Genomic DNA, 25,570 nt, shown 5'->3' with positions numbered 1-25,570 from the left:
TCAGCATATCATGGCAGGTATCAGAGGGAGCTAAAACAAAGTGCTCTGGACACAGAAGTACTGATGAACTCTACCCCAACAGGGAAAATACCCTTTAAAAAAATAGCCTCATATTCTTCCAATGAGCTAAAACCCATTTAGCAATCTCAGCCTCAATTCCTTTAAATATTCAAGCCACCTAAATCCCCACTACCTCCCCTCAGAAAGCTTGCATACCCTTCTAGTTGCCAACCTGAGTGCTCCTGCCTCTGACATGGAAGGTTAGTAGCATCTAAACAATGCGACTCGATCCATGGCATCGCCAGTGAGTTACAGTGTGGTCAAGCACCAGTTAGACAAAGTTACATAAGAGGCAAATCACAGCCAGGTGTGGTGGCACATGCTCGTAAGTCCAGCATTCTGGGAGGCCGAGGACCAGGAATCACATGTTACATACCAGCAAGTTAGCAACTTAGTGAGACCCTATCTCAAAATTTTAAAAACAGCTACAGCATGTGGCTCAGTACAAAGGCATTGGGTTCCATCCTCAGTAGTAAAAAGAGGAGGGGGAGGGGAAAGAATATGATCAGTGGATCAGAAAGAAACAAACACAAGCCAGTCATTAGGACTGCTCGCATGCCTGGTAGCTCCCAAGCCCAGCCATCTGTATCCCTGATATCAATCTTTCCATGAAATACTGAGTGGGATCCAGCTTCCACAGATCAGTGGGCTATCCCTGCAGGCAGCCTGTAGGAACTAAACAAACTTGATAGGCAGATAAGAAAGTGTTCCTTCTGACAGTTCATGCTCTTTATAACTAAACAGATTGGCATTTAGGATTCAGACATCAGTCTGTTATGAATTTTGTCTGAGTCAACATCCTTAGTCTGAATATAAAAACGAGAAGACAATATTAGCTTTAAAGGCAGCAAGACCTAAGCCGGGCATGGTGGCTCACACCTGATCCCAGCACTAGGGAGGCTGAGGCAGGAGGATTTTTCGAGTTCAAGACCAGCCCAGGCTACAAAGTAAGTTCAAGGCCTGCCCAAACTGCATTGAGACCCTGTCTCAAAAAGACAAAAAAAAAAAAGTTAGCAAGACCTCAGTTGGAACTGCCACTTACCAACTGTATGATGTTGGAAAAACTTACTTTACTTCCCTAAGTCTGGATTCCTCATCTATAAGATGAAGGTAGTTGGAAGACCTAGCTTACAAGGTCACTGTGAGGACAAGACCACTCAAAAGTAGAACTATGCAGACTCCCCAACATTACTGGGTCAACATGACATATCCACACACCTGACCACGTCTAAAATCCCAACGGTTCTGAAAAACAAATCACCTGTATTTCAACTGACAGAAAAGACAGACATGACTGACAGTCTCCTTATGTTTCCCTCTCTCTTACTGTGAAAATCTGCTATTGAAATATCAATGGATATGTTTACAGGAATGAAAGGGGTTTTTACAGATAATACACAGAAGTGCCCTATCACCTTCCTAAAATGAGAAAAATTTTGACTTTACAACTTACCCGCTCCTGAGATTTCAAAGACTATGCACATGTATGTTTAATAGAATGAAGATGGGAATTTAACAGGACTGTGATACATGCATCAACAAACCCTTTCCAGTGACCTTCTAAGGGGCCCTTAGAATTTATATTCAGCTCTCACTGACTAAAACAGAGTAGCAGTCCAAGAAACTAGCCTGGTAACAACCGTCAAGGTAAGGTTTGACATGAAAGGCACACAGTGACTTCTAACACCAAAAAAAAAAAAAAAAAAAAGCATTAGAACTCAAGAATCAAGTATATGCACAAAGCCTGAGTTTTATCGGGTTTTTAATTATATACACAATTGTGGAAAAACAATCACTCCCATAATTAAAATAGAAGCCATTAAAAAAAAAAGACTTAAAGAAACAAGATGACAGCAGAGTAAAAGAAGAAACATTTCTTCCATGTTAAATCACAGTGTTTATGACACAGCAGCACACACAGCCGTACGCTTTCTGGTCTTTACATCCTCAGCTTCTGCTTCGAGAGACCGTTTTCGACTAGTGGAAGGCTGGAAATACAGAGAGGAAAAGGGAGAAATGTTGAAAAGAAAATCATCAGCTTCTAGCAAAGTTCTCTAAAATGCTTCCAGTAACTGAATGGCACCACACCCCTCTGGATTCGGACAAATTTATCTACTTGACATTTCTCTCCCTTGTGGCTTCTAACTACTTAATGATGCACAGACAGTTTGACTTAGAGTTTTTTTATTTTTTGAATCAAGGTCTTGCTCTGTAATTCAGGCTGGCCTTGAACTCACTATGTAGCTCAGGCTGGTGTTGAAGTTGCTGCAATCTTTCTGCCTCAGCCTCCCAAGTGATGGGAATACAGGCATGCGCCACCATCCCCTGCTTGACTTTGTTTTTGTACATAAAGCAAAGCAAAAGCATTACACAATAGAAAATGAACTTCAAATTTGGATCTTTTTTTGAGCTAGCAATATGCAGTACAATACTCTTGAGATTGGGAAAGGAAACCACACTAAAGCACATTGTGTTGCTAGACTAGGATGTTCAATAGGTTAAAATATTTGCAGCTTACATTGGGTTTGCCTGGGCCAGGCATCGTGACGCACACCTGTAATCCCAGCACTTGGAAGGCAGGAGGATTGCTTCGAGTTTGAAACCAGCCTGGGCTACAAAGTAAGTTCAAGGCCAGCCTGAACTATAGAGTGAAATCTTAGACAGACAGGATGACAAAAAAAATGTTTACCAGGCTATAAATCCATCTTAAGTTACAGAGCACCCATATATTGAAAATAGGGAGGAAAATTAACCTGATTTTGTTCATCTTCTCCTACATTACCACATTTATAGAGACTGGAATTATAGCTCAATGATAAAGCATGTGCTTAGCATGTGCAAGTCTTGGGTTTACTCCCCAGCACCAAAAAGAAACAATAACTCTATTTAAAATGAAAAGAAAAGCCAAACATTGCAGTACACACCTCAGGAGACTTAGGCAGGAGGATCACTATGAGTTTGATGCCAGGCTGGGCTACATAAACAAGTGTAAAGTCAGCCTGCACTATGTACTGAGATTGTCTCAAAAAAAAAAAAAAAATCAAAACGGATTGAAGCCCTCCTACCCCCAAATCTTGCTCTTTTATGGAAAGCTAATGTTTTGTGTCTTAGTTCTTTCCTCACTTAAAAAATCAAGAGGGAACAGTGGGGGAGGGGGGAAAGAGATACCATTTACTAAATAAAACAGGACCAGGGCCACAGATTTAGCTCAGTTGTATAGTACTTGCCTAGCATGCACAAAGCCCATGGTTCCATCCCCAGCACTGTAACAACAAAACAACAAAAAGAAACAGCTGGACAGGAATGCGCAGATATTAATTCACACTTACAAAGAACTGAAAAGAAAAACATAATCAAGAAATCAAACCCTTGCCAAATTTTACATTTTCTTCTTTTTTTTTTTTTTGAGACAGGATCTCACTTTGTAATACAGGCTAAACTCACTATGTAGCTCAGGTTGGCCTCGAACTTTCAGGGATCTTCCTGCTTCAGCCGCCTGAGTGCTGGAATTACAGGTATGTACCACCATGCCCAGCTACATTTTCCGAAACATTTAAATTTGAACCTCTAACAGAACACTGGATCTTGCCTTGTAGGAAACCTTTTGATAACCCCTAGCCATGCTCCTTGCATGCATTTAACATCCCTTGACTTATTAAGTCTTATAAAGATACTGTAGCAGATAAGGAGAAACCAAGTATCTACTACATTATAAATCACACACTCAGGACTGAATGCAAGCCTATGCATTGAGCTACATCCCCAGCCTTTTTTTTTTTTTTTTAATTTTGAGATAGGGTTTCACTAAATTGCCAGGTTCAGCACAACCTTTTGATCCTCCTATCTCAGCCTCCCAGAGTGCTGAAATTACAGGTATATATGACTTTCTAGGCTTCTAATCTACATTTAGTTAACATTAATAGGGATACCTGCAGCACAACCTGGGGAAGAGCCAACGGCTTATCTTCCTCGGCCAGTAGACTCTGAAACTTTCTCTTCATGTCCTCATCCTGTGAAGAAATTAAAAAGCTAAGTAGGCTATGCATGACAGAAAGGAAGACCCCAGGATGACAGGGCTGTCGCTCACTTGTTTCTTCTCACAGTGGTCTCATAAGCAGTCTGTTCTCTTCAGCACTGGCCAAATTAAGCCTGTCTGCCCAAGATCTCCCAGTGGGTGAGAGAATCACAAACCCCAGCAGCTAAGAATTTTAGAACTAGCATCCCAGATCCTGAGAGAAATGACAATCAGGAGGCCAGACGGTAAGGATGACACCATGAAGCTTTCTGAATCCTTCTAGACCCCTTCCTTCTCCTGCCACCATGGAGGCCAGTGACCCAGGCCATCCTAACAGACTCAACAACCTAAGAAAATTATCCAGCACATGTTGTACAAGTTGCCAAAAGGACCTAAAGCCCCCAATATCCCAAGGTCAGGTCTAACAAGAAAGAATAACAATAAAGAATAAACAGGGCAGAGCACTATAGGCGTTTCATGCTGGGATCTGAGGAGGAAAGAGAATGCTTATCCAGATGTGTCTGAACCTAAGTTCCCATCTGCCTGGATGCTCAATAATGAACCTTCAAGGATTTGCATTTGGTACTGTTCTCCCTATCTTCGGAAATATGAAACACCTATAGCCAGGAAAGTGGGGTTTGGGGTAGCTAGAAGCCTAGCTTGGTTTCTCAGAAGAGGCATGTACTGAACAGACCCAGAGTAGCAGGATTACAAAGCCCCAAGTACTTTTCAACTCAACCCATCCCCTTCCCTATTCCTCCCCAAGCCAAGAGTACCACAGAAGTCAGGGAGAGGACACATGAACAGAGACCTCCAACACTCAGCAAATTCACAGACACCGTGAAACGGCAGTACTGAGAAACCAACAATGAGCTCATCTCTCAACTACCTGGTAGCCACCACCAGCTGCTTCCACCACACTGACCGATTAGATCACTTGGCATAGCTCCCGTTGTTACTCAATCCAGCACCAAGCACAGCTGGATTCCCCACTCTGCTCTTGACCTTATGATCTCACTTCTCTTACTGGGTCACTCTCCAAAGTCATCCCTTTTTTCTCCATACTCATCCATGGCACAGCATCCATCCACCTCGCCACCTTCTGCCCTTCTGCCAGCAGCCCGTTAGTGCTGCCAGAGTAATGTACAATCTATGTAAGTTTATGTCTACAAATCATCAATTAGCCATTATGTGAAAAAAGATTTTGTTAACACAAGTAAGAATTTATCTGTAAAACCTTTCCTTTGAGATATCTACAATCTACTAAAAAATATTAAATTAAGCCAGTATGGTGGAACGCTTGTAATCCCGGCACTCAGGCGGCTCAGGCAGGATGACAGCCACAAATCTGACGTCAGCTTGAACTACATTTACATAGCAAGTTCAAAGCCAACCTGAACTACACAGCAAGATCCTGTCTCAAAAACCCAGAAAATAATAAATTTTTAAAAATAAAATTATAATATCCCTCATTAAAAACTCTATTTTAATAAACGTAAGGCAAAAAGAGGATAAAAGAAATTCTCACCAAACTGGACACCATTAATGATACAATGAAAACAAGAATATACGTTCCCAGTACCAGACCTGCAAAACCACCTGGGTTCAAAACAATACTAATATTCAAAAATAAGTAAAACCTAACCATTATTAATGACTTTTTAGATAGCTGGTCTGTGCCCGCTTTGGCAGGGCATACAGGAGAGCTAATCTGCATCCTTATCCTTCACTTCACCTTTGGCTGTAAAAACGTCAACGAAAGAGCATTGGCATGGGACCCCTGTATCCACATTCTGCTTGGTTGTGGATAACAGACTCTGCTGGCTCATAAATTTCAGGCAGACACAAACACTATTCCTAAACCTCACTGGCCAGCTCCATTCTCTCCAAGTCTAACCCAACTCCTCTACCTCTACAGTGGACCCCCAAGAGTTTCCCTGTTAGGACACATGAAAAGAGCTAAGAGGCGTGTTTCTCTTTTTCTATGAAAAATCAAATCCTCACATGCAAAGGCACCCTTTGTTTCCAAACTCCTTTTCTCTAAGGTCCTGCTGCTTCAAATCTGTGTGGTCTATTAAATGCTAAATCATCTGACAGATTTCTTGTGGGGGGACTGTTGTTTCCAGGGCAACATCCAAAACACACATCTCCCCCCACTACCCTTCCACCCCCTTTTACTCTTTCTTTCTTTTAAGGGTTTGTTGTTCTCAACCTGAGCTGGCCTGAGCAAAACTGTTAGGTATGCAGGATTGCAAAAAGAATAGGGACAGTCTTCCCAGAGGCCCAGGCTGGACTGCCCAAGGAATTCCTGGACCAGTAATTCTCCAAGTAACAGCTTTTAACTCAAGCTACATGATTACAGCATCACAGAATACAAAAAAGACCAAAAGAAAGTTAACAGAAAGAGGCCTGGCTGTGCTGAGTAGAAATGTACTGAACAGATTATAACATATGCAGCAGAAAACTTCCCTGATACTATAGCTAATTTCAAAGCCAAAGATTAACCTGGTGAAGCCACAAGGGTGTGCAACTCTGGCAGCTCTGAATGAGGTCAGTTTATGATCAAAAGGGAGCCACAACTCAAAGCATAAACACAGAGGTAATACAGACCAGACAGACACAGATGACAGCCTACACTAATGGCATGCTTACTCAAAAAAGGAGCACTAAGTGGGACCCCCACCTACCCAATCTAACGGGCTTCCGTAACAGCTGAATTCTCTCTGCCTTGCTCCAGCTCGCTCAGCTGCCCTGAATGAAGGCAGGGGGTGGCTGGAATGCGGCCCAGCCCACCCCACCTGTTGGAGGGAAGAAGGGGGCACATAGCTGGAGGTGCAATCTCTCAGAGGACACACTCAAACTGTAGGCTCAGGGTAGCCAAGTGGAACCAGAGCAAGTTACGAAGTGAGTATGTCCATTCCAGAGCCATGGATAACACGGGAGGGGATACACACTCCAAGCACCCACCACACCCCATGTGCCCCCCTACACTTGATCTAAAACAATTACACAGACTCAGCAACACAAAACGTTTTTTCGTGCTCTTCCTCACCTCACTGGGGCAGTTCAGTCAAGGGCTCCCCATGTATTTAATACAAAGGGGCACCACTCCACACCCACCACCCCACACCCACCTGAAGCCACGGGTGACCTAAGGCTTCTTCCGTCGTAAACCGTGCCTTGGGATCCACAACCAACAACCTCTTGACAAGGTCCAGAGCTAAAGCAAAAAAGAATTGGGCAAACTGTAGTGAAAAGAATAAAAACATAAAAGCAGCAATATAATAGTATGCCAGAATAACAGGCCACCATCCAGAAAGAGAAAATCGTCATGGAGTTGGCAGACAGAGTAGACAGCGCCTCCCAATCCTCCTCGATTGTATTCAGAGGACTCTGAGCACCAGGAATGACCACATGCCCCCATCTCTCCCTGCTGGGTCACTGTAAGCTCTCAGATGCCTGTTTCCTTTCTTAGGACTAATTAAAACTGAACTTTCATCCAGTTCTCAGATACTATGAATGCACAGCCAACTCTCCTGAGACCCACAGATAGATGATGTCTCTTAGCCAGAGAGGGGCTCCCCCGAACTGCAGGCTTGTCAGAAAGAAAACCTGACAACGCAGCAAAAAATGACTGCAGGTTAGCCTGTTTACTGCAAAAATACTATTCCTTAACGAGAGTGACATGTAGCCGGGCACAGTGACCCACACTTGTAATCCCGCACTCGGGAGACGGAGACAGGAGGATCACTGTAAATTTAGGGCCAGCCTCGTTACATAGCAAGTTACGGGCAGCCTGAACTGCCTAGCGAGACCCTGTCTCACAAAGACATAACATAAAACAAAACAAAAGACGTGCCTTAAACATACTGACATTTCATGCAACCACCTATATTAGTGGACATTTTATTTTAACCTACTTTTTCTTCAGAGAGTTACGAGGTTGCACTTTTAAATTATAAAACACAAGGTAACTAATGTTGCCCTTTTACATGCTACTTACAAAAAGCTTATAGTAAAAAGTTATTTATTTTGCATTTTTAAATAGGTAGGTACCCAGCACTTGTGTACGTTATACTTAATCTTCACAAAAATTCTTTCAAGCAGGAGTTATTGAAGGCTCCTTTACAAATAAAGAAAATGAAGACTCAGAGAGGTTAGGTAACTTGGTTAAGGTCACACAGCTGGTAAATACTAGACCCATGACTTGAGTTTGGATTCTGGAACCCATGATCATAATTTCCTCTGCTCAAATGATGTAAAACTGACAACAGAAACTAAGACAGAGTCAACAGGAGAAAACACCATAGAGCTGGAAGAGAAACTCCCACCAACAGCACACTTACATTTCAGTAAACCACAAATTCTTAACCCTTTCGTATCCATACCCTTCTCTGAGACATCTGCCCAGACTTCAGGAATGAAGGTGTACTTTCCACTGGTGATCTGATCCTTCAGTGACACTTGAGTCTTATGCTCAGAGAAAGGTGGATACCCACTAAGGCTTAACATTGGTAGAGAGAGAAAGGAAAAGAAATCAAGTGGTATTCTCAGCAGCATTCAGATGTATAGCTTTCTTTTTCGGCATAATGAAAAAATCAAGTTTTTCTTTAAATCAATGATCAAAAAGTGACTGAAATTAAACACAAGCTCTCTACCTGAACACATTTATGATTTCACTTAATCACCTCCAACCAGATAGTGAAGTGATGAAAACTTTTCTTACCAGATAAAAAGAATAACTCCTAAACTCCAGCAGTCCACAGCTCGGTTATACCCCGTAGTCCCAACAGAAAGAAGAACCTCAGGAGCCAAGTAAGTGGGGGTACCACATAAAGTTCTCATGAGAGAGGTCTCCCCCAAAATCTTGGACTGCCCAAAATCAGTAATCTAAAATTAAGGACAAAATAAGTAACTTTTAACAATCTCATAAAATAAAAAGATCATACTCTGTTGTCCTCAAAGACATGTAAATCCAGACAGTTTTTACTGTACAGTTGACACAGTTTATCTGAAACAAATTCATTATCTTTTGAGCTTTTTTAGGTTTCTTTTTTTGAGTCTCGTGGAGGTCAGGCTAACCTCAAACTCACAGTAATCTTCCTGCCTCAGCCTCCTGAGTGCTGAGAGTACAGGTGTAGGCTACTATGACCAGCATTTCTTTGGACTTTTTTGAGACAGGGTCACTGCAGGTTCTGGCTGTCCTTGAATCTCTAGTGATTCTCCTGCCTCAGCCTCCTGAGTGTTGGGATTAGAAGTATGGGCCACCACGATCAATTATAAATTCCTATCTTTCAAAGCTAAAGGATTTGATTTTGCTTACAATAAAATCTGAGCCAGGCATCATGGCACTTGCCTATAATCACAGCATTCAGGACGCTGAGGCAGGGGGATTCACTTTTGAGTTTGAGGCCAGCCTGGGCTACATAGAGTTCAAGGCCAATCTGAACTACAAGTTCCTGGCTCAAGAAACCAAAAAATAAATCAAATCTACAAAGCTGGGAGGGCTCTGCACTTCTGTAATCTAGGTACTGGAGAACTGAGGCAGGAGGATCTGAAACTTAAGGTCGCTTGGGCTATGCAGTGAGTTCAAGACTGGAATAAATCCCTGAACATAAGAGCCTCAAGAACCAGATTTTCCAACTGTCCTCTGTTCTGTGTAACCTTATAAGAAGTTATAACCCTTGCCACAAACACTATACAATTCAAATTAATTATCCCTGGTTCTTCTTAGACTCAGATTTCCAAACTTCACTACCCAAGGAATGTCTGAGGAGCTAAAGAAAAGTTGAAAAAAAAAAAAATGCTTATAATCCTTAAGAGCTTGAGGCAGGAGGATTGCTGCAAGTTCGAGGCCAGCTTGAGCTACAAAGTGAGTTCAAAATGTGTACCATGCTCGGATTCTGAGGTAGCCTGGGTGCTTTTAGTTTGTTTGTCATTTTAAAAGTCCTAACAGGAAATTCTAAAGTGAAACTAGGCTTAACAAAGAAGACAAGGCAGGCTTTCTGATTCACTGAGTCTCTTAGACCTCCCCTCTTTGCACAAAAGTGGCTTGTATACAGTGAAGCTCAATTACTCATTACACTGCAGAGCACTGCAACACCGTCTGACTTCTACAATAATTGCTCCAAGTGGAAAGGTCAGTGTTTCAGCCTTTTCATGATCTCATTTTTTTTTAACCCGATGAGTTAAAAGACAGTTTCTAAGCAGAGATCTACTGGAATGTCCACATGCGGAACACAGTATTTCTTACCTTTATAAGACAGTCATCTTCTTGAGATGACAGTAGAACATTCTCTGGTTTTAAATCCCGATGTATAATCCCATTTTCATGAAGGTACTACACAGAAAGGGAGGTGTGATCCTTAGATATATACAGTGGATATATGAATACGGACATACATCTCAGGCTGAGTGGAACTGTATGCTGATATATACAATTATATTTTTGAAATCAGAGAAAACTGTAAATTAAATGGGTTAGTTTATAAACATTTCCCAAATATCCTTAAACAGCAGTAAAAATGAAAAAAGCAACTTAGAATAATAACTCTTATAATTCACAATTCTGAAAAATAATTTAAATGATATTTAAAGTTTCTATTGTAATAAAAACAAATTAAGATAGAGTTTTGCTGGTAATACAGGCTGAACTTGAACTCACTATGTACCCCAGGGCTGGCCTGGAACTCAGAGATCCTCCTGCCTCAGCCTCCCAAGTGCTAAGATCACAGGCATGCACCAGCATGCTCAGCTTTAACTAAAATTTAATTGTGCTGCTTACGATGGTGAATGTCTCTAATCTCCTCTATTTGAGAGGCTGAGTCAGGGGACTGCAAATCCTATACCACCCTGGGAAACGTAGTAAGACCTTGTGTCAAAAGTAAAAAAAAATTATATAGATAGATAGATACACACACACACACACACACACACACACACACATTTGGAAGGACTCATGCATTCTAGGCAAGTACTCTACCATTGAACTCAATGTTCCCTGAGTTCAATCCCCAGTACAGTGGGGGAAAGATAATTAAATGAGTAATAGAAAATTATTCTAAAAACATAACAAAATAACTATGAAAATTCCACCAAGAAATATGTTGGCCTGGGTGTAATGACACAAGCCTATAGCTTCAGGCCCCAAGAGGCTGACCAAGAAGATCACAAGTTTAAGGCTTGTCTGAATTACAGACCAAAACTCTGCCTCAAAAATAAATAAATGCCAGGCATGGTGGCACACGCAGGTGGGAGGCTGAGACAGAAGGACTGCCAAGAGTTCAAGGTCAGTTAGAGCTACATAGTGAATTCAGTCAGCTAAACTACATAGTGAGACCCTGTCTCAAAAAAAAAAAAAAAAAAAAACCAGGCAACGAAATAAATAATTTTATGTATTTGTAAATTATCTGTACAAATACCCAGAATTAACCTATTCTTAGATGCAAAGCCTGACTCTAGTCTTCAAAAACTCTCTAATCTGAAATAGCATATAAAAATAAACACACTACCAAACATGGTGGCGCACACCTGCAATCTCAGTACAAGAGGATTTGTAGCAAGAGGATTGCTACAAATGTGAGGTCAGACTATGCTATACAATGCTATATAGTGACTTCTAGGCCAGCCTGAACTATGTAACAAGACCTTGTCTCAAAAGCCTGGAAAAAAATAAAAAGAACACACAAAGCATCAATATACTATGTCACAGTCATATTGTATTAGGAATCAAAAGTATACCATATCCAGTGTCTTCACAGTGTCATTCAATAAATATAAAAGAGCGAGGGAATAAACCAAAGTGCAAGTCAAGCACTGGATAGGTCACAGCTGCCATTAAAAACTGCTTTCGTCCAGGAGAGACAGCTCGTCAGTAGAACATTTGCCCATCATGCACAAGGATCAGTCCCTGGGTTCAATCCCCAAAACAAAAAAAAATTCAGCCTCGTCTAATATGCCCCTGCTAAGGGCAAATCCTTTCCAAACACTTCCAGTAGGAAATGGATTTGGGGAAAACTTCAAAGGAAACAAACCCAGGTGGACAAACTCCAGAAAAATCTTGTTCAATCCAAGAAAGGCTCCAAACAGATGTGCTTCTCTCATGAAGTTGTTTTTGGTTGGTTTCTATTTGTAGCACATGGGACTGAACTCATGGTTTCACGCGTCCTGGGCAAGGACTGTACCACTGAGCTAGAGCCCCATCTGCCCAAGAAGTGGGTTTTAGGGGCTGGGGATTTAGCTCAGCGGCATAAGCACCTGCCTTGGAAGCAGGCGGTCATGAGTTCAATCCCCGGTACCGATAAAAAGGAAAAAGACAAAAAACGAGTGGGTTTTCAAAAGAGAAAACTGGCAGGGAATCACAAGACCCAAATTTGGTTTGGAAAATGGTGATGTCCACAAAGAAAACTGTCCCTAACTGTTCTTCCATCAACACCCTCATGAGAGAAGGTTATGCATGTGCCCTGCCCACCTGCCAGGAACAGCAAACCATCAGTCTGAACCTGCCCAACTCATGAACCTTGTCCAGCTCCCACTCTGAGAATTAAGGAGGATTTCCACAAGGATCAAGCCAATGTAGAAATCAATGCTCCTTCAGAAAGAGCTCCAAACTAAAGAGAGGAGAATGAGACAGTGTATTCATTTCTTTAGTCTCCCTGCTCCCCCTGCCTTTTCTTTCACAAATTCTGGAGACTGAACCCCAGGGCTGGCGCATGCTAGGCAAGCACTCCACCACTGTGCTGCCTCTCAGCTCTTAGTTCCCTTTCTCACTGTGTCTTAATTTCACAGCAAGAGCTTTGTCATCTAAATCAAAGGGGAAGATGTTTTTGCCAAGAACAGAACAACAAACACAGACTTGCTTCTGAATTTTAATCCCCAGTTCCTCTGTTTCTGCCTAATTCAGGCAGTAATTCACGTAACTGGGGGCTTCTCTTACCTGGACAGCCAATAGCATCTGGTAAAAATAGAGCTTGCAGGTAGTTTCCTTCAGACGTTTGTGTCCCACAACCCTGTCAAACAGCTCTCCCCCTTCCATCCTGAAAAATACAGGCAAAGCAAGGAAATTTACTTGGACAGAAAATAAGCACAAGCAAAAAATTAGGACAAGAAAATATTTTTACAAAAATGAGGCAGAGAAGGTTGGATATAATCTCTGATATAGATGGCCTTGATACACTAAATTAAAAAAAAAAAGAACCACATGTGGAGTAGATCAGGAGGCAGGGTCCACCAAGATGCTATTTATAGGAAATATAACATCAAAAGGAGTACATGGACTGAAAATCTAATATGAGAAAACAATGCTCTATGTGATAGACAACCAGAGAGTAATAGGGGCAACTCGACCAGTATTTGTGGATAGGTTAGAAAGACAGGCTTTCATACGTAAAAGAATACAATTAGAGATCAAGTCCAGGAGAGAGGTTTGGGACCACTTAGGTAAATAATAAGTTGCCCCTACCCCCCAAATTAAAACCAAGGGTCTTGGTCAGACCCAAAAATACACAGTGTACCCTGGAGAAGTGAAAGGGGAGGGAGAGTCTTAAAAAAATGGCAGAAGATATCACTAATAGTGTATCAGGATTTAAAACACACATCTGCTTAGATAGATTTTATTCTGTCCTAGTTTGTCTACTTGCATTAGATTTGAGGGCACAGACAGCTATCCCCAAAACATCAGAATATAGCACAGCAATCATCTTTAATTTCCTATTAACTTAATCTGGAGCCCTGTATGACTTACACTGTTTTATCATGACTGATCTTAGTTAAATCTGGTTTGTCTGATTGCTGTTTGGTATCGACAGATTTTATTCAAAACTACACTGAAGATGACAAGACTCTAAGACACATTCTGGTTTGATAACTACCTACTTTTGAAGTTTTATACTATATACAAAATTGTGTTTTTTAAATACTGTTATGTACTGATTTATTCAATTATACTATGACTGATGATATAGCCAATTCTATTGAAGATAACAAGAGACAACACAGGAACTATGGTAGAACTCCTTGTGCAATGGTCTTACATGTCTGTTTTGTTTCATGCGTTTATAGGAATATGTTTTCTTTTGTCTTGCTTTGTTTTGTTTCTAATATAGAAAGGATAGAAATACATGTTAGGACTCATGCATGTGTAGAATCTGTAAACAGTTTATGAGAACCGATCTTATGACACATGATGAAATGAACAGATACTTTGAAAAAAAAAGAGACACTAAAGTACCCAGTGCTGCTCCTGGAGTGTCATAATGAGATACCCAGGAATAGTATTATTCTTTGTTCAGAGTGACATTAGCCTGCTTGGGTTTGTTCAATCTCAACATAATTGAAGATATGGATAAAATGCATGTATATTTAAGTGTATAGGATTGATAAATATATTTCTAAGTTTTTGTTGGATAGTTGAACAGAATTGGTTGCAATCTCAGTTTGAATCCCCACTTTATATGCTCCACTTTAGTATCTTGAATATGTATTTGTAAGAGGACAATCTGTAATCATCAGCTAGTGATTTCTTAGTTTATTTTTTTTCTTTGAAAGTATGTATTATTTCTACCCATTTTCTGTTTTGATTAGTCTTTCTTTAAATAAAATGAAAAAGACAGTACAGTACCCAGTGCTGATCCCGGAGTGTCATGATGTGAAATCCAGCAATACTATTATTATTTGTTCAGAATGACTTTAGCCTGCTTTAGTTTGTTTAATCTCAACATAAATGATGATATGGATAACTGCACGTATGTTTAAGTGTATAGGATTGACAACCATAATTCTAAGTGTTTGTTGGATAGTTGAACAGAACTATTTGTAGTCTCACTGTTTGAATTCCCACTTTATATGTTCCAGTTTTGTATCTTAAACTATTTGTAAAGAGACAGTATGTAAACATTAACTAGTGGAACGTATGTATTATTTCTACCCATTTTGTTTTGTTTAGTCTTTCTTTAAATAAAATTCTTTAAAAAAAGAAAATATTTTTACTTCACTTTTGACTCCCATTTTTAATCAGATGTTCCAGTTGGAAAGAAGAGAACAGAAGGAATGTGCAAGGGGTGCTGATACTTGGAGAGCTTTTAAAAACTGAACTCAAGCCAGGCAGAGGGGTGCACGCCCCGGCACTCTGGGAAGCTGAGGCAGGATGACTGAAGTTCAAGTCCAGCATGGACAACTCAAAAACTTACTAAAACCACACTTCAAAAGACTAAAATAAATGGGCTAAGCATGTGGGTTACTGGAAAGGCCCTATACATGGGTTCAGCAGACCACAGGTAGCGCCTAGGAGTTTGCTTTTTTCCTCTCTTTTCTTTTTAACCATACTAAGAATGGAACCCATGGGCACGTAACTACTGAGCCACATTCCCAGCTCTTTTTTGAGACACAGTCTCACTAAATTACTTAGGCAGACTCAAACTTGTAGTCCTCCTGCCTCGGCCTCCCTCAGTCACTGGGGGTACAGGCAAATACCGTCACACCTGGTTAGGAGTCTACATTCTTATCACGAGTTGGGAGCTAACACAGAAGAGGAAGCTGACACTTACAATCAGGCAATGGGGGTCTGAATTCCAACGCCACCACTTCCCAGCTAGAAGACTTTGGGTGAGATATTTAACTTCTCTGAGCTTAAAAGAAATGGGGATAATATCATTGTTATGGTTTGAATCTACATGTCTACCAAGAGCCTCACGTGCTGGAGGAGAAGAGCTTTTGGAAGGTGACTAAACCATGGGGACACTACAGCTGACTTCTGCCAGGAGGTGGGGCTGCATTAGAGGGGTCTGACTAGAAGGGTATCTCTCCCTCCCGGCTCCTCTCTTCCCTCTCTGCCTCCTGAGTGCCATGACGTGAGCCCCTTTCCTCAGCAGCAGACCCTTCCACCAGGCTGTTTTCTGTGTTTGAGCCTGCTAAACATGGACTGAAACTTCTAAAACTGGAGCCAAAAGAAAAACTCTCCTCCTTCAAGCTGTAGATATCAGGCATTCTGTTCCACCACAGAGAAAGTGACCAAGACAACCACCTACCATGATGGCTAGTGTGAAAATCTAAGAGCTAACTGACGTAAGTAAGGTACCTGGCCTGGTGTAGTTGCTCAAAAAGGCTGTGCATTTCCTCTGTGATTCAACTGTCTTTTCTTTAAGGAAGTCTAAAAACAGTAACGTACCAATAACTCGTAATCAACCTATAAGATTATTATAAAGCATAAATGTGTCAATACACATAAAGTGTTTATAGCAGTACTTGATTCATAGTAACAGTTACTGTTACTGTTTTGCCAGAATTATTAAACTGTGGTAATTGGATCCAGTCAAGTAACAGTCTTCCACTTAGTAGCAACATTCCCTAGGCATTCAAGTATAGCCCAGTGCTCCTATCAGGACTCCGATTTATTATGTAATCTCAAGGTCAACCTGAATAATCACTGTTTGCCGGCCAACAACAACGCATACTCTCCTGCCACAACAACCATTCCCAGAAGCACTGCAAATTTATGCAGGAATGGACATGAGCCCGGCCTCTCCCAGGAATAAAACAGGAAACTATTTTGGTCATACGTGGTGAAACTAGACCAATGTGGCCTCTGAAGTAGCAAGACTCTGAAGGATACTCTACAAAGTTCCATGATTCTGAGCAGAAAGACACACTCGGTCAGGGAGCTGCAGAATAGTAGTATGAAGCCAAAGTTGCCAGGCACTCTCTGTGAAGGTTTTCAGTTCCATCGTATATCATCCTTACAAGATTTTTACACATGGGATATCATTAATATCTTCATTTAATATTAAGAAAACCAGGCTCAGAGAAGTGAAATAACTCACCCATGGGTGCTTAGCTGCTCACACGTAGAGTTCAAACCCAGGTTTGAACCTCAGATATAAGACCTGGAATCCCAAACTAAATGCTTTCGGAAACATGGGAGGGTTTTTAGAAGTGATATTCACACACACACACACACACACACACACACACACACTCACACACACACACTGTGGGTCCTACTACCATGTACATACATGTTGAGGGTCCCCAAGATAAGAAAGGTAAGTACATTCAATTCGTTGCTGGTATATGAGCACTTAAAGAGAAACATAAATGCAAAACATGTACTACTTACAACTCCAAAACAATGTAATAATCTTCTGCATCAAAAAAGTTTTTAATCTTGATGATACAAGGCTAAAAAAAAAAGGAAACAAAGAAAAGTAGTGAGAAAAAACTTTCAAGAGGGAAAACGACTAATGCCATAGAATTTGAGACATTTGCCCAGAGAGTCACGAAGGCCAAGACCAGGCATCTGGCTCCCTGTCTCTGGATCCTCTGAAGTTGAAGCAGCAGAGAAGACAAAACAAAATCTAGTCGACTCAGTGAGTACATGCAGGAAACATTGCACGCCACCACGTCGGTGAGGAACTAGACCGGATTTCCTATACAAGGATGTCCTTCCAGGGGACAGGGGAATGGGAGCCAACGTGACAAGGGCCTCCCGTTGTTCCAGGAGAAGAGAGACATTCTGATTTTATAAGAACCTGTGTAACCTTTTGACTTGCCTGGGCTACATTAAGTCAAGAGGTGTTGTCTTGAGCCACATATAGAATATATAATGTAGCTAATATATAAGTAATAAAACTTCCCTTTTAAAATATATTTATTATTATAAGTTTAAAAAAAAAAAGAAAGTGGAAGGACTGCAGACCACAGGTTGGATATGTCTGCAGTGGTCACAAGTTTAACTCGAAGGCTTTTGGCTTCACAAACACTCATGAACTGATGAAGAAACTGAAAGAACCAATAAAAAGAAAAATAGGATCCAAACCACACTTCAACTTTTTGTTTTCATGTTTTTGAATTGAGATATACCATACACTGAGAAAAAGTCATCACTGCACAAAAAAAAAGAAAATTTTTTCTTTTTTTTTTTTTTTGGTGGAGATTGAACCCAGAGCCTTCGCACTGGGCCACATTCCAGTACTTTATTTTTAGACAGAGTGTCACTAAGTCACTAAATAGCCCAAGTTCAGCTCAAACTTACAATCCTCCTGCTACAAGAATAAGAATTATTTACAGCCAGCAGAGCCACCAACACCATACGATCAGACATGAGGACAGGGTGTTGCCATACTTATTAGTTATCCTTGGTTCTACTCAGATTAGTACAGGGGACCAAACTGGGTCTCACTAAGCAAATGATCTATCACCAAACTATATCCCCATGCCGAAGTACTTAAAAGTGTTAAATCAAATTAATTAGCCTTGTCTTCACATACATAATTAGTTGATGAAGTCTATATGATACAGACTTTGGTCAGAAGCCAAGTATAGTGGCACATGCTTGTAAATCCCAAAAACTCAGGAGGCTGAAGCAGAAGAATGAGCCTCAAGTTTAAAGTCAGGCTAGGCTAGATAGTAAATTCAAGGCCAACCTGGACTATACAGCAAGACCCTATCTCAAAAAGAAAACAAACAAACAAACAAAAGAAGAACTAAGTAAAAATACTGTATAATTATTCATGAAATCGTAAACACTTATGAAGTATTATCCCTCAAAATTTTGAAGTAAAAGTTTTCCAAGATAAATGACAGCTAGATGCATGTATATATGCCACCTACAGATAGAAAGTAAATAACCCAGGTTAAAACTAGCTCTGTGATATTGAAATAACTGATCTGCTTCCCATATTTTGAGCTTACATATAAATCATATTTTACAAGTACTTACATGGTTCAGTTTTTTCAAAATTTCTATTTCAGTTTCAACATTAAGAGCTGGGTCCTTGGATAAAGAGAATAACAGTTTATCAATAATAACAACAGCCATTATTTTTTAAATGTTTACAATTAAACTTAACTGAGTAAAGACTGCCTGAATTCAAACTAGGCTCTATTTATACAAAGAAACAAAGACAGAGGTCAATGAATTAAATAAGTCATGAAAAATTACTTTGCAAAATGCTTGGCAAATTACAGACATTCAATAAACAGCCAGGTCTTGCACCAAGCTCTTTATGTACAAAATTATGTCACATAACCATCTAATCCTCAAATGAAGTAAATTCTATAATTATCCCCATTTTACAGAATAGGCAACTGAGTCTCAGAAAACAAATTACTTATGCCAATTTCTGCTGCCATAAGCAAGTGTGTTTCCCATTCTTTTCATCTATTATTGGTAACCTCTCCCTCAACTTCATTAGCTATGGAAGTAAATACATTTAAAAACATGGTAAAATAAGTGAAGAGTATAGAGTATAAGCTTTGATTAAACCATATGAAGAAAATGTCAAGTAAAATTTCTAATGACTGAGGATAGACAGGTTCCACCTTTAAATACAGGATAACAAACTCAGTGAGACTCTGAGGGGAGGAAGCTTTGGTGTACTGACATTGTTCCCCATTACGATTTCAAAACATGAATCAAGTAACTCAACTTCTAGGGCTACACCCTCCACGAGCAAAGAGAATATAGAATTACACATTCATGTCAAATGGACTCAGCTAGGAAACCCCAGATGTTTAATTTTAAAAGCCTGCCTCTTCCTGTAAGCCGTTAACACTCATTAGCACATCAGGGTGTAGCACTCTGAAAATACAGAGGTCATAAGGAGTCCAGCATGACTGTACAGTGAAATTAACAAGTAGAATTTTACTTTTTTTTTTAATTATTGATCTGGTAGGTATTTTCTTTTCCAAACAGAAAGCAAACCAGAATCACAAGGGAAAAGGTCTGTAACAAAGTGAACACAGAAAGGAAATTCTTCCTGCCATGTGAGAATGGCATTGTCTAGGGAAAAAAAAACCTTTAAGGAATGTTAAAGTATAATAGCCAGAAACAGCTGGCCGAGAAAGGAAAATATGATTACAGACTATGTTTTACATTACTTTCTCAGGCCATATGTGCAAAGACCAATACATTCAGCTACATCATCTATACAGTAAATATAGATTTCAGAAAAGGCAATAAAATGATACGTACTATATAGAAATAATTTAAACAACTTAACTCTGAAAAATCTATACTAAAGGCTAAGGGCGTAGCTCATTGGTAAGAACATTTGTATAGCATGCATGAAGCCCTGAGCTGGATCCCTACTACCACAAAAAAGAAAAAAAAATCTGTAACTAATCCATGAATACTGAGATATTCATTGCTCTACGATCCAAAAGAGCAGAGTAATTCACTGGGAATTACCTCAATGACTAACAAAAAAAATGGTGGGATAAATTATTAAAAAGTTGAGACCACTCCTTTTTTGTGAATGAGTACCTAGAAATTTTTCTCTAGGATCATTCAGAGCATTTGTACAGAGTTCAAGTGACAGTTACAGAACTGAATACTAAGCAGGGAAAGCACAAGAAATGCTGCTTTACTGGTGGTTACAGTGTAGATCTTGAGTGTTCCCTAAAAGCCAATGTTTAAAGACTTGGTCCTAGGTGCAACAGTGGTCAGGGGTACCTTTCCAAGGTGACTGCTTAATAGGCTACTGGGAGGTGGTGGGAACTTCAGTAGAGATCTGTGGAGGAGGCAGGTCTCTGGGGCATGCCCTTGTACTGTGTATATATTTTGTCCCTGGCCCCTTCCCTCCCCTCTCAATCTTTACTTCCTGAGCACCACGAGAGGAACAGTTTCAATGCCCAGAATACTCCTCACCATGATGTACTGCCTGATCACAGACCCAGAAACTAAGCCAAGTGACTAGGCTGACACCTCCAAAACTGTGAGCCAAAATAAATCTTTCCTCTCTTTAATTTTCTCAGGATTTTTGTGACAGAAAGCTAACCAATACACTGAGTCTTTGGACATCTCTACCACTTTAAGGAACACACTCAGAGAAAGAAGGCTGGGGCAGGGCTTGGAAAACAAATGCACTGTTATTAATGGATCATTACTATTTTTTGCTGTTGTGATTCTTCATACTTCAAAACTTGAAGTCAGAAAGATCCTCAATTGTATAACAAGCTGAAATGATACATTTTGAGAGTGCTGGAAATGTTACATTTTTGAAAACTGTTTTCAAGATAAAAGTTCAGAAAAGAGTGCACACTTTTTTGGGCGGAGAGGGGGGTAACAGAAATTGAATTCAGGGCTTCACCCTTGCCTTGAAGACATTGGGCTACATACATCCCCAGCCCCCATGCAACACTTATGACAGGCTGAAATCAAATTTTTATTAGTTTTCAAATTTTTATTTCTCAATACAGCTCCAGCCCTCAAGAAATTTAATTTCCACTGACAATACAGAAATTGATTAAATGTTTGATAGGATTGCAAATAAATAAAATCATGATAAAGTTGATGAAATGGACATAATCATCAAAAAGAAAAATGTATGTGGGGAAGCGTATGCTCTCCAGCACATGTGGAAAGCAGAATGCCCAGTTGTACATACAATAAGATTTCAATCAGCTAAAAACACAGATTTGTACAGACCAAGACTAGAAAGAAAAGGAAAACTGAAAACAGCTGTAGAGTTGCAACAGCAGGATTATGGTTGGAATTTTTTCCCTAATTTCCTTTCAATTATTGTAAAAGCAGTCCTGTAACAATTTGGAACAGGAAGGGGGGAAAAAAACCTCCCTTCCATGTACATTATTAGTTACAACCAAATATTTTTAGACCCAGATTATCTGTAAGTAAAATTTTCTAAGTTAAAGATTCTTGAAACTTGTTAGTATTCTTTTAGTGTTTGTGCCACTGAAGCAAGCACTTTTTGATGTTCTTTGATAATCACATATTACTGTGTCTGAGCAGTCAATTCTTGCCGAGTTTGAAAAGTGTCAAAGATTACCTAGGGAAGTTATAAGGAAGTGTAAGAAAAAGCAGAGCAGCCACTAACACAGGTACTTACTGACTCTTTCAAAGAGCCAATAGCAAATTTCCTTTTGCTGATGATCTTTATGGCTACTTTCTTACACGTTTTCCTCTCAAAAGCCAGCTTTACTTCTCCACAAGCACCACTAGAGAGAAAAACAGACAGTGACTTTTCAGGATGTTTTTAATCGTAACACCCACCACACTCAACTCTTCCTGAGTATTAGAAGTTAAAGACAACTTTTATTTTTTCTATTATCACGGGACACAGTGAAATTTTAACAATGCAAAGTATCAAGGGCGTAAGTGGATGTAGGTCATCTAACCACACTGAGTCAGCTCCAAATTCTATTTCCAAGGTGAGTGACAAGTAACTTGTCCTAAAGATCATAGACATACCAACTAGAACATTCTTCTCTGGTCAAAAATGAGTCACAGACACACCAATAAGAACATTCCTCCCTGCTCAAAACAAGTAATAGTCAACAGAATATGCAGATGAAATAGTTTCACTGGCACATTTCTTTATCCTTATTCTCTATCTTTAAAGAATGCATAAGGCAGCCGGGTATGGTGGCTCACCCCTGTAATCCCAGCCCTTGGGAGGCTGAGGCAGGAGGATCGTTGTAAGTTTGAGACAAGCCTGGGCTACAAAGTGAGCTCAAGGCCAGCCTGAACTGCACAGCGAGACCCTGTCTCAAAAAGACAAAAAAAAAAAAAAAAATCCCCAAGAATGCATAAGCCACTGATGACATGAATTGCACCTGACATCAAATCTGAAAGTATTACACAAGTTACTTGCTTATAGCAGCCTCTCACAAAGGTTTATAGCTAACGAGGGTATTACTAATGGAGGAGGAGGAATGCTATCTAGGATGCTATGCAGCACACACTTAACATATTCATGAAGGGGCCATAATTCATGTCTCACTGCTGGGTGGCTTGAACCACTGGGTGATATATGTGTGACTATCCCATCAAGCAGCTTGTACCACTGGCAGTACAAATGAATCTAATCATTTTTATCAGTCTTTCTACTAATAAACAAAAAGTCACTCAGTGAGACAGTCATGCATGTACCACTGGCAGCTCAAGCCTGAGTAAGCTAGGCTTTCCAAAGCTTGGGTCAGCCCAAAGTAAAGGCTACCACAATACAAACCATTTATCTTGATCTGCTTGAAATAGACAATGAGAAGTATAGGTTTTAAGGGAGTAAGGTGGCGGGCTTACCAAGACGTATTTTTTACTATGTTAAATTCATACAAAACTTACCTTTGTGATCTTTACAAGGCAAGGTTTATTTTATTAGTTTGTGTGTATGTCTGTGTGTGTGTATGCTTTGTTCTTACGCTGCTGCAGATTAAAGTCAGAGTTTCACTTGTACTATGCAAATGCTGTATCACTGAGGTATATCCCAATCACCCTTTTTTCTGAGACAGGGTTTTCCTAAGTTGCTCTGGCTGCACTCAAACTTCAAACTCTCCTGCCTCAGCTTTCAGAGTAGCTGGAACTATAGGTACTTGCACGGGACCCAAGTAGTTCACTTCTTTTTTGTAGCTGAATAATATTCTATTATATCGCAATGTCACATTTTGTTTATCTCCTACACCACTCCCCCACTTTATTTGTACTGAGGACTGAGTTAGCATTAAGTTATATTCCCATTCCTTCTTATTTTATTTTGAGATAGGGTTCAGCTAAGCTGACCAGGCTGACCTTGAATTTGCAATCCTCCAGGCTCAGCCTCCCAAGTAGTTGGGATTATGGCCATGTGCCAGCTCATTGAAATATCCACCATCTTTCAACACTTATTTCAGTTGTTTTCCCTTTTTGTGAACTGTTTCATAAATATGACACCAAAAGCACAAGCATAAAAAAGAAAACAGAAAAATTCTCTGAAGAGAATTTCCAGGTCATACAACTAATTCTGTTTAACGTTTAGAGACCAAACTGTTTCACATAGCGGTTGCACTATTTACATTCCTACCAGCACTGCACAGTGGTTCCAATGTCTCTACATCTTCATCAACACTTGTTAATTTTTTCCTCTTTATTATGACCGTCCTGGGGGATTGGTATGAAGTGTTATCTCAATGTAGTGTTCATGTGTTTCTTTGAGAGACTAATGACATTGCGCATCTTTTCATGTGTTCTTGGCCATTTATGTGTTTTCTTTATGGAAATGTCTCTTTGAGCCCTTTCTGTCCCCCTCCTTTGAGATTGCTTGTCTTTTTGTTGTTCACATCTAAAGGTTATTTCCTTCTATATACTTTCTATGTTCATATTCAAAAAATACCAAGAAGAGGGCCAGGGATATAGCTCAGTGGTACAGCACCTGCTGTTCAGTACAAGGTCTCGAGTTTGATTTTCAATACAAAAAATAAATATATAAATAACAAGAGGATATCTGACATCAGTATCTGAGAAAGCAGCTCATTGGTGGAGCACACAGCATGTGTGAGGCCCCATGCCCAGTACCACAAAACAAAAAAACAAACAAATATACCACTAGATATACAGCATAATTCAACAGAAAGGCCTTTCCAAGTGGGAAGAAATGGGTGAAAGACATTGTATAATACAAACAAGTATCCTGAATTCCTTTCCTAAAGCAACAATTCTCACAGCCTGGTTGGGCAGCCCTTACAAGACCAAGACTCCCGGGCCTCCACAGTTAGAATATTACCAAGACCTTACTTGTCTTTTTCAATCTCATTTTCTCCTGAGTCTACAATAGCGTTTTCCTAGAGGCTACAAAAGCATGTAATACCCATAACAGACTGAGTGAAAAATCAAACTTCAGTACTCAGTCACCTTCTAAACACAGACCCATAGACCTCTAGGCCATGCTGACTGCAACTAAATAACTCAGATGTTAGGACTGGGGATTTAGCTCAAAGGTATAAAGCGCCTGTCTGGCAAGCGAAAGGTTGTGAGTTTGAGCTCCAGTACCAAAAAAACAAATTAATAACTCACATGTTAAAAGGATTCATAAATACATTGACCAATACCTCTCTTTTTAATAATTATTTTTATTTAAAATGTTATTAACTTTAGTAAATCTAGTCAATTAATATTATAAACATTTTTCTCAATTTTAATTTCTAATACTGTAAATCAATAGATTTAAACTACAAAATCAAAGCTCTTTGGAGTCCTCAAGAATTTTGAATTTTACAAAATTGTTCTGGTATCAGGGATCAAATTTGAGGTCTCCTACATGATAGATAAGTACTCTACCACACAGCTATATCCCAAGCTTCTATCCTCAATAATATTTAAATGTGGAAGTCCCGAGACTAAAAATTTAGATTACATTCAATAGTCAATACTTTTTTTTTTTTTGTCTTTTTCCTTTTTATTGGTACTGGGGATTGAACTCACTACTGCCTGCTTGCAGGCGCTTATGCCGCTGAGCTAAATCCCCAGCCCCGTCAATACTTTATGTTCCAAGTTGATACAAATTCTAAACAAGACAAATATGTAACTGTGTTTTTAGACAGACATGAGCATGTTGCAAAACCGATTATGGTGCCTGCTATGTTGGCACACGCCTATAATCCCAGCACTCAGGAAGCTGAGACAGGAGGATTACCAAGTGTTTAAGGCCAGCCTGAGTTACAAAGTGAGTTCAAAACCAGCCTGAACTGCATAGCAAAACCTTGTCTCAAAAAGACAAAAATAAATAACCA

The 25,570-nt window shown here is 39.9% G+C and overlaps 1 protein-coding gene across 8 annotated transcripts in view; it reads right to left on the bottom strand.

Annotated features, from left to right (window-relative positions):
* Positions 1–1,805: 1,805 nt before the first annotated feature.
* The window catches only part of Chek2 (checkpoint kinase 2), a 37,148-nt gene continuing 13,383 nt past the window's right edge, over positions 1,806–25,570 (bottom strand). For 5 of the 8 annotated variants that reach the window (XM_063225995.1, XM_063225997.1, XM_063225998.1 and 2 more), the window contains 11 exons: positions 21,916–22,024; positions 18,789–18,842; positions 17,187–17,248; positions 13,011–13,110; positions 10,329–10,415; positions 8,802–8,965; positions 8,464–8,579; positions 7,210–7,295; positions 6,763–6,873; positions 3,990–4,070; positions 1,806–2,048 (listed from right to left, as the gene is read on the bottom strand). In XM_063225995.1, coding sequence (XP_063082065.1) covers positions 1,959–2,048; positions 3,990–4,070; positions 6,763–6,873; positions 7,210–7,295; positions 8,464–8,579; positions 8,802–8,965; positions 10,329–10,415; positions 13,011–13,110; positions 17,187–17,248; positions 18,789–18,842; positions 21,916–22,024 — 1,060 coding nt within the window. In that variant the 3' untranslated portion in view covers positions 1,806–1,958. The remainder of the gene's footprint in view (positions 2,049–3,989; positions 4,071–6,762; positions 6,874–7,209; positions 7,296–8,463; positions 8,580–8,801; positions 8,966–10,328; positions 10,416–13,010; positions 13,111–17,186; positions 17,249–18,788; positions 18,843–21,915; positions 22,025–25,570) is intronic. The other 3 variants (XM_063225999.1, XR_010039738.1, XR_010039739.1) reach the window with 3 other exon arrangements.

The sequence above is a fragment of the Cavia porcellus genome, unplaced genomic scaffold (genome assembly GCF_034190915.1).
Source record: "Cavia porcellus strain 051 isolate PalLab524CR breed Dunkin Hartley unplaced genomic scaffold, mCavPor4.1 scaffold_16, whole genome shotgun sequence".
In the NCBI taxonomy this organism is placed as follows: Eukaryota; Metazoa; Chordata; class Mammalia; order Rodentia; family Caviidae; genus Cavia; species Cavia porcellus.
This window is presented reverse-complemented; position numbering and strand designations above follow the sequence as displayed.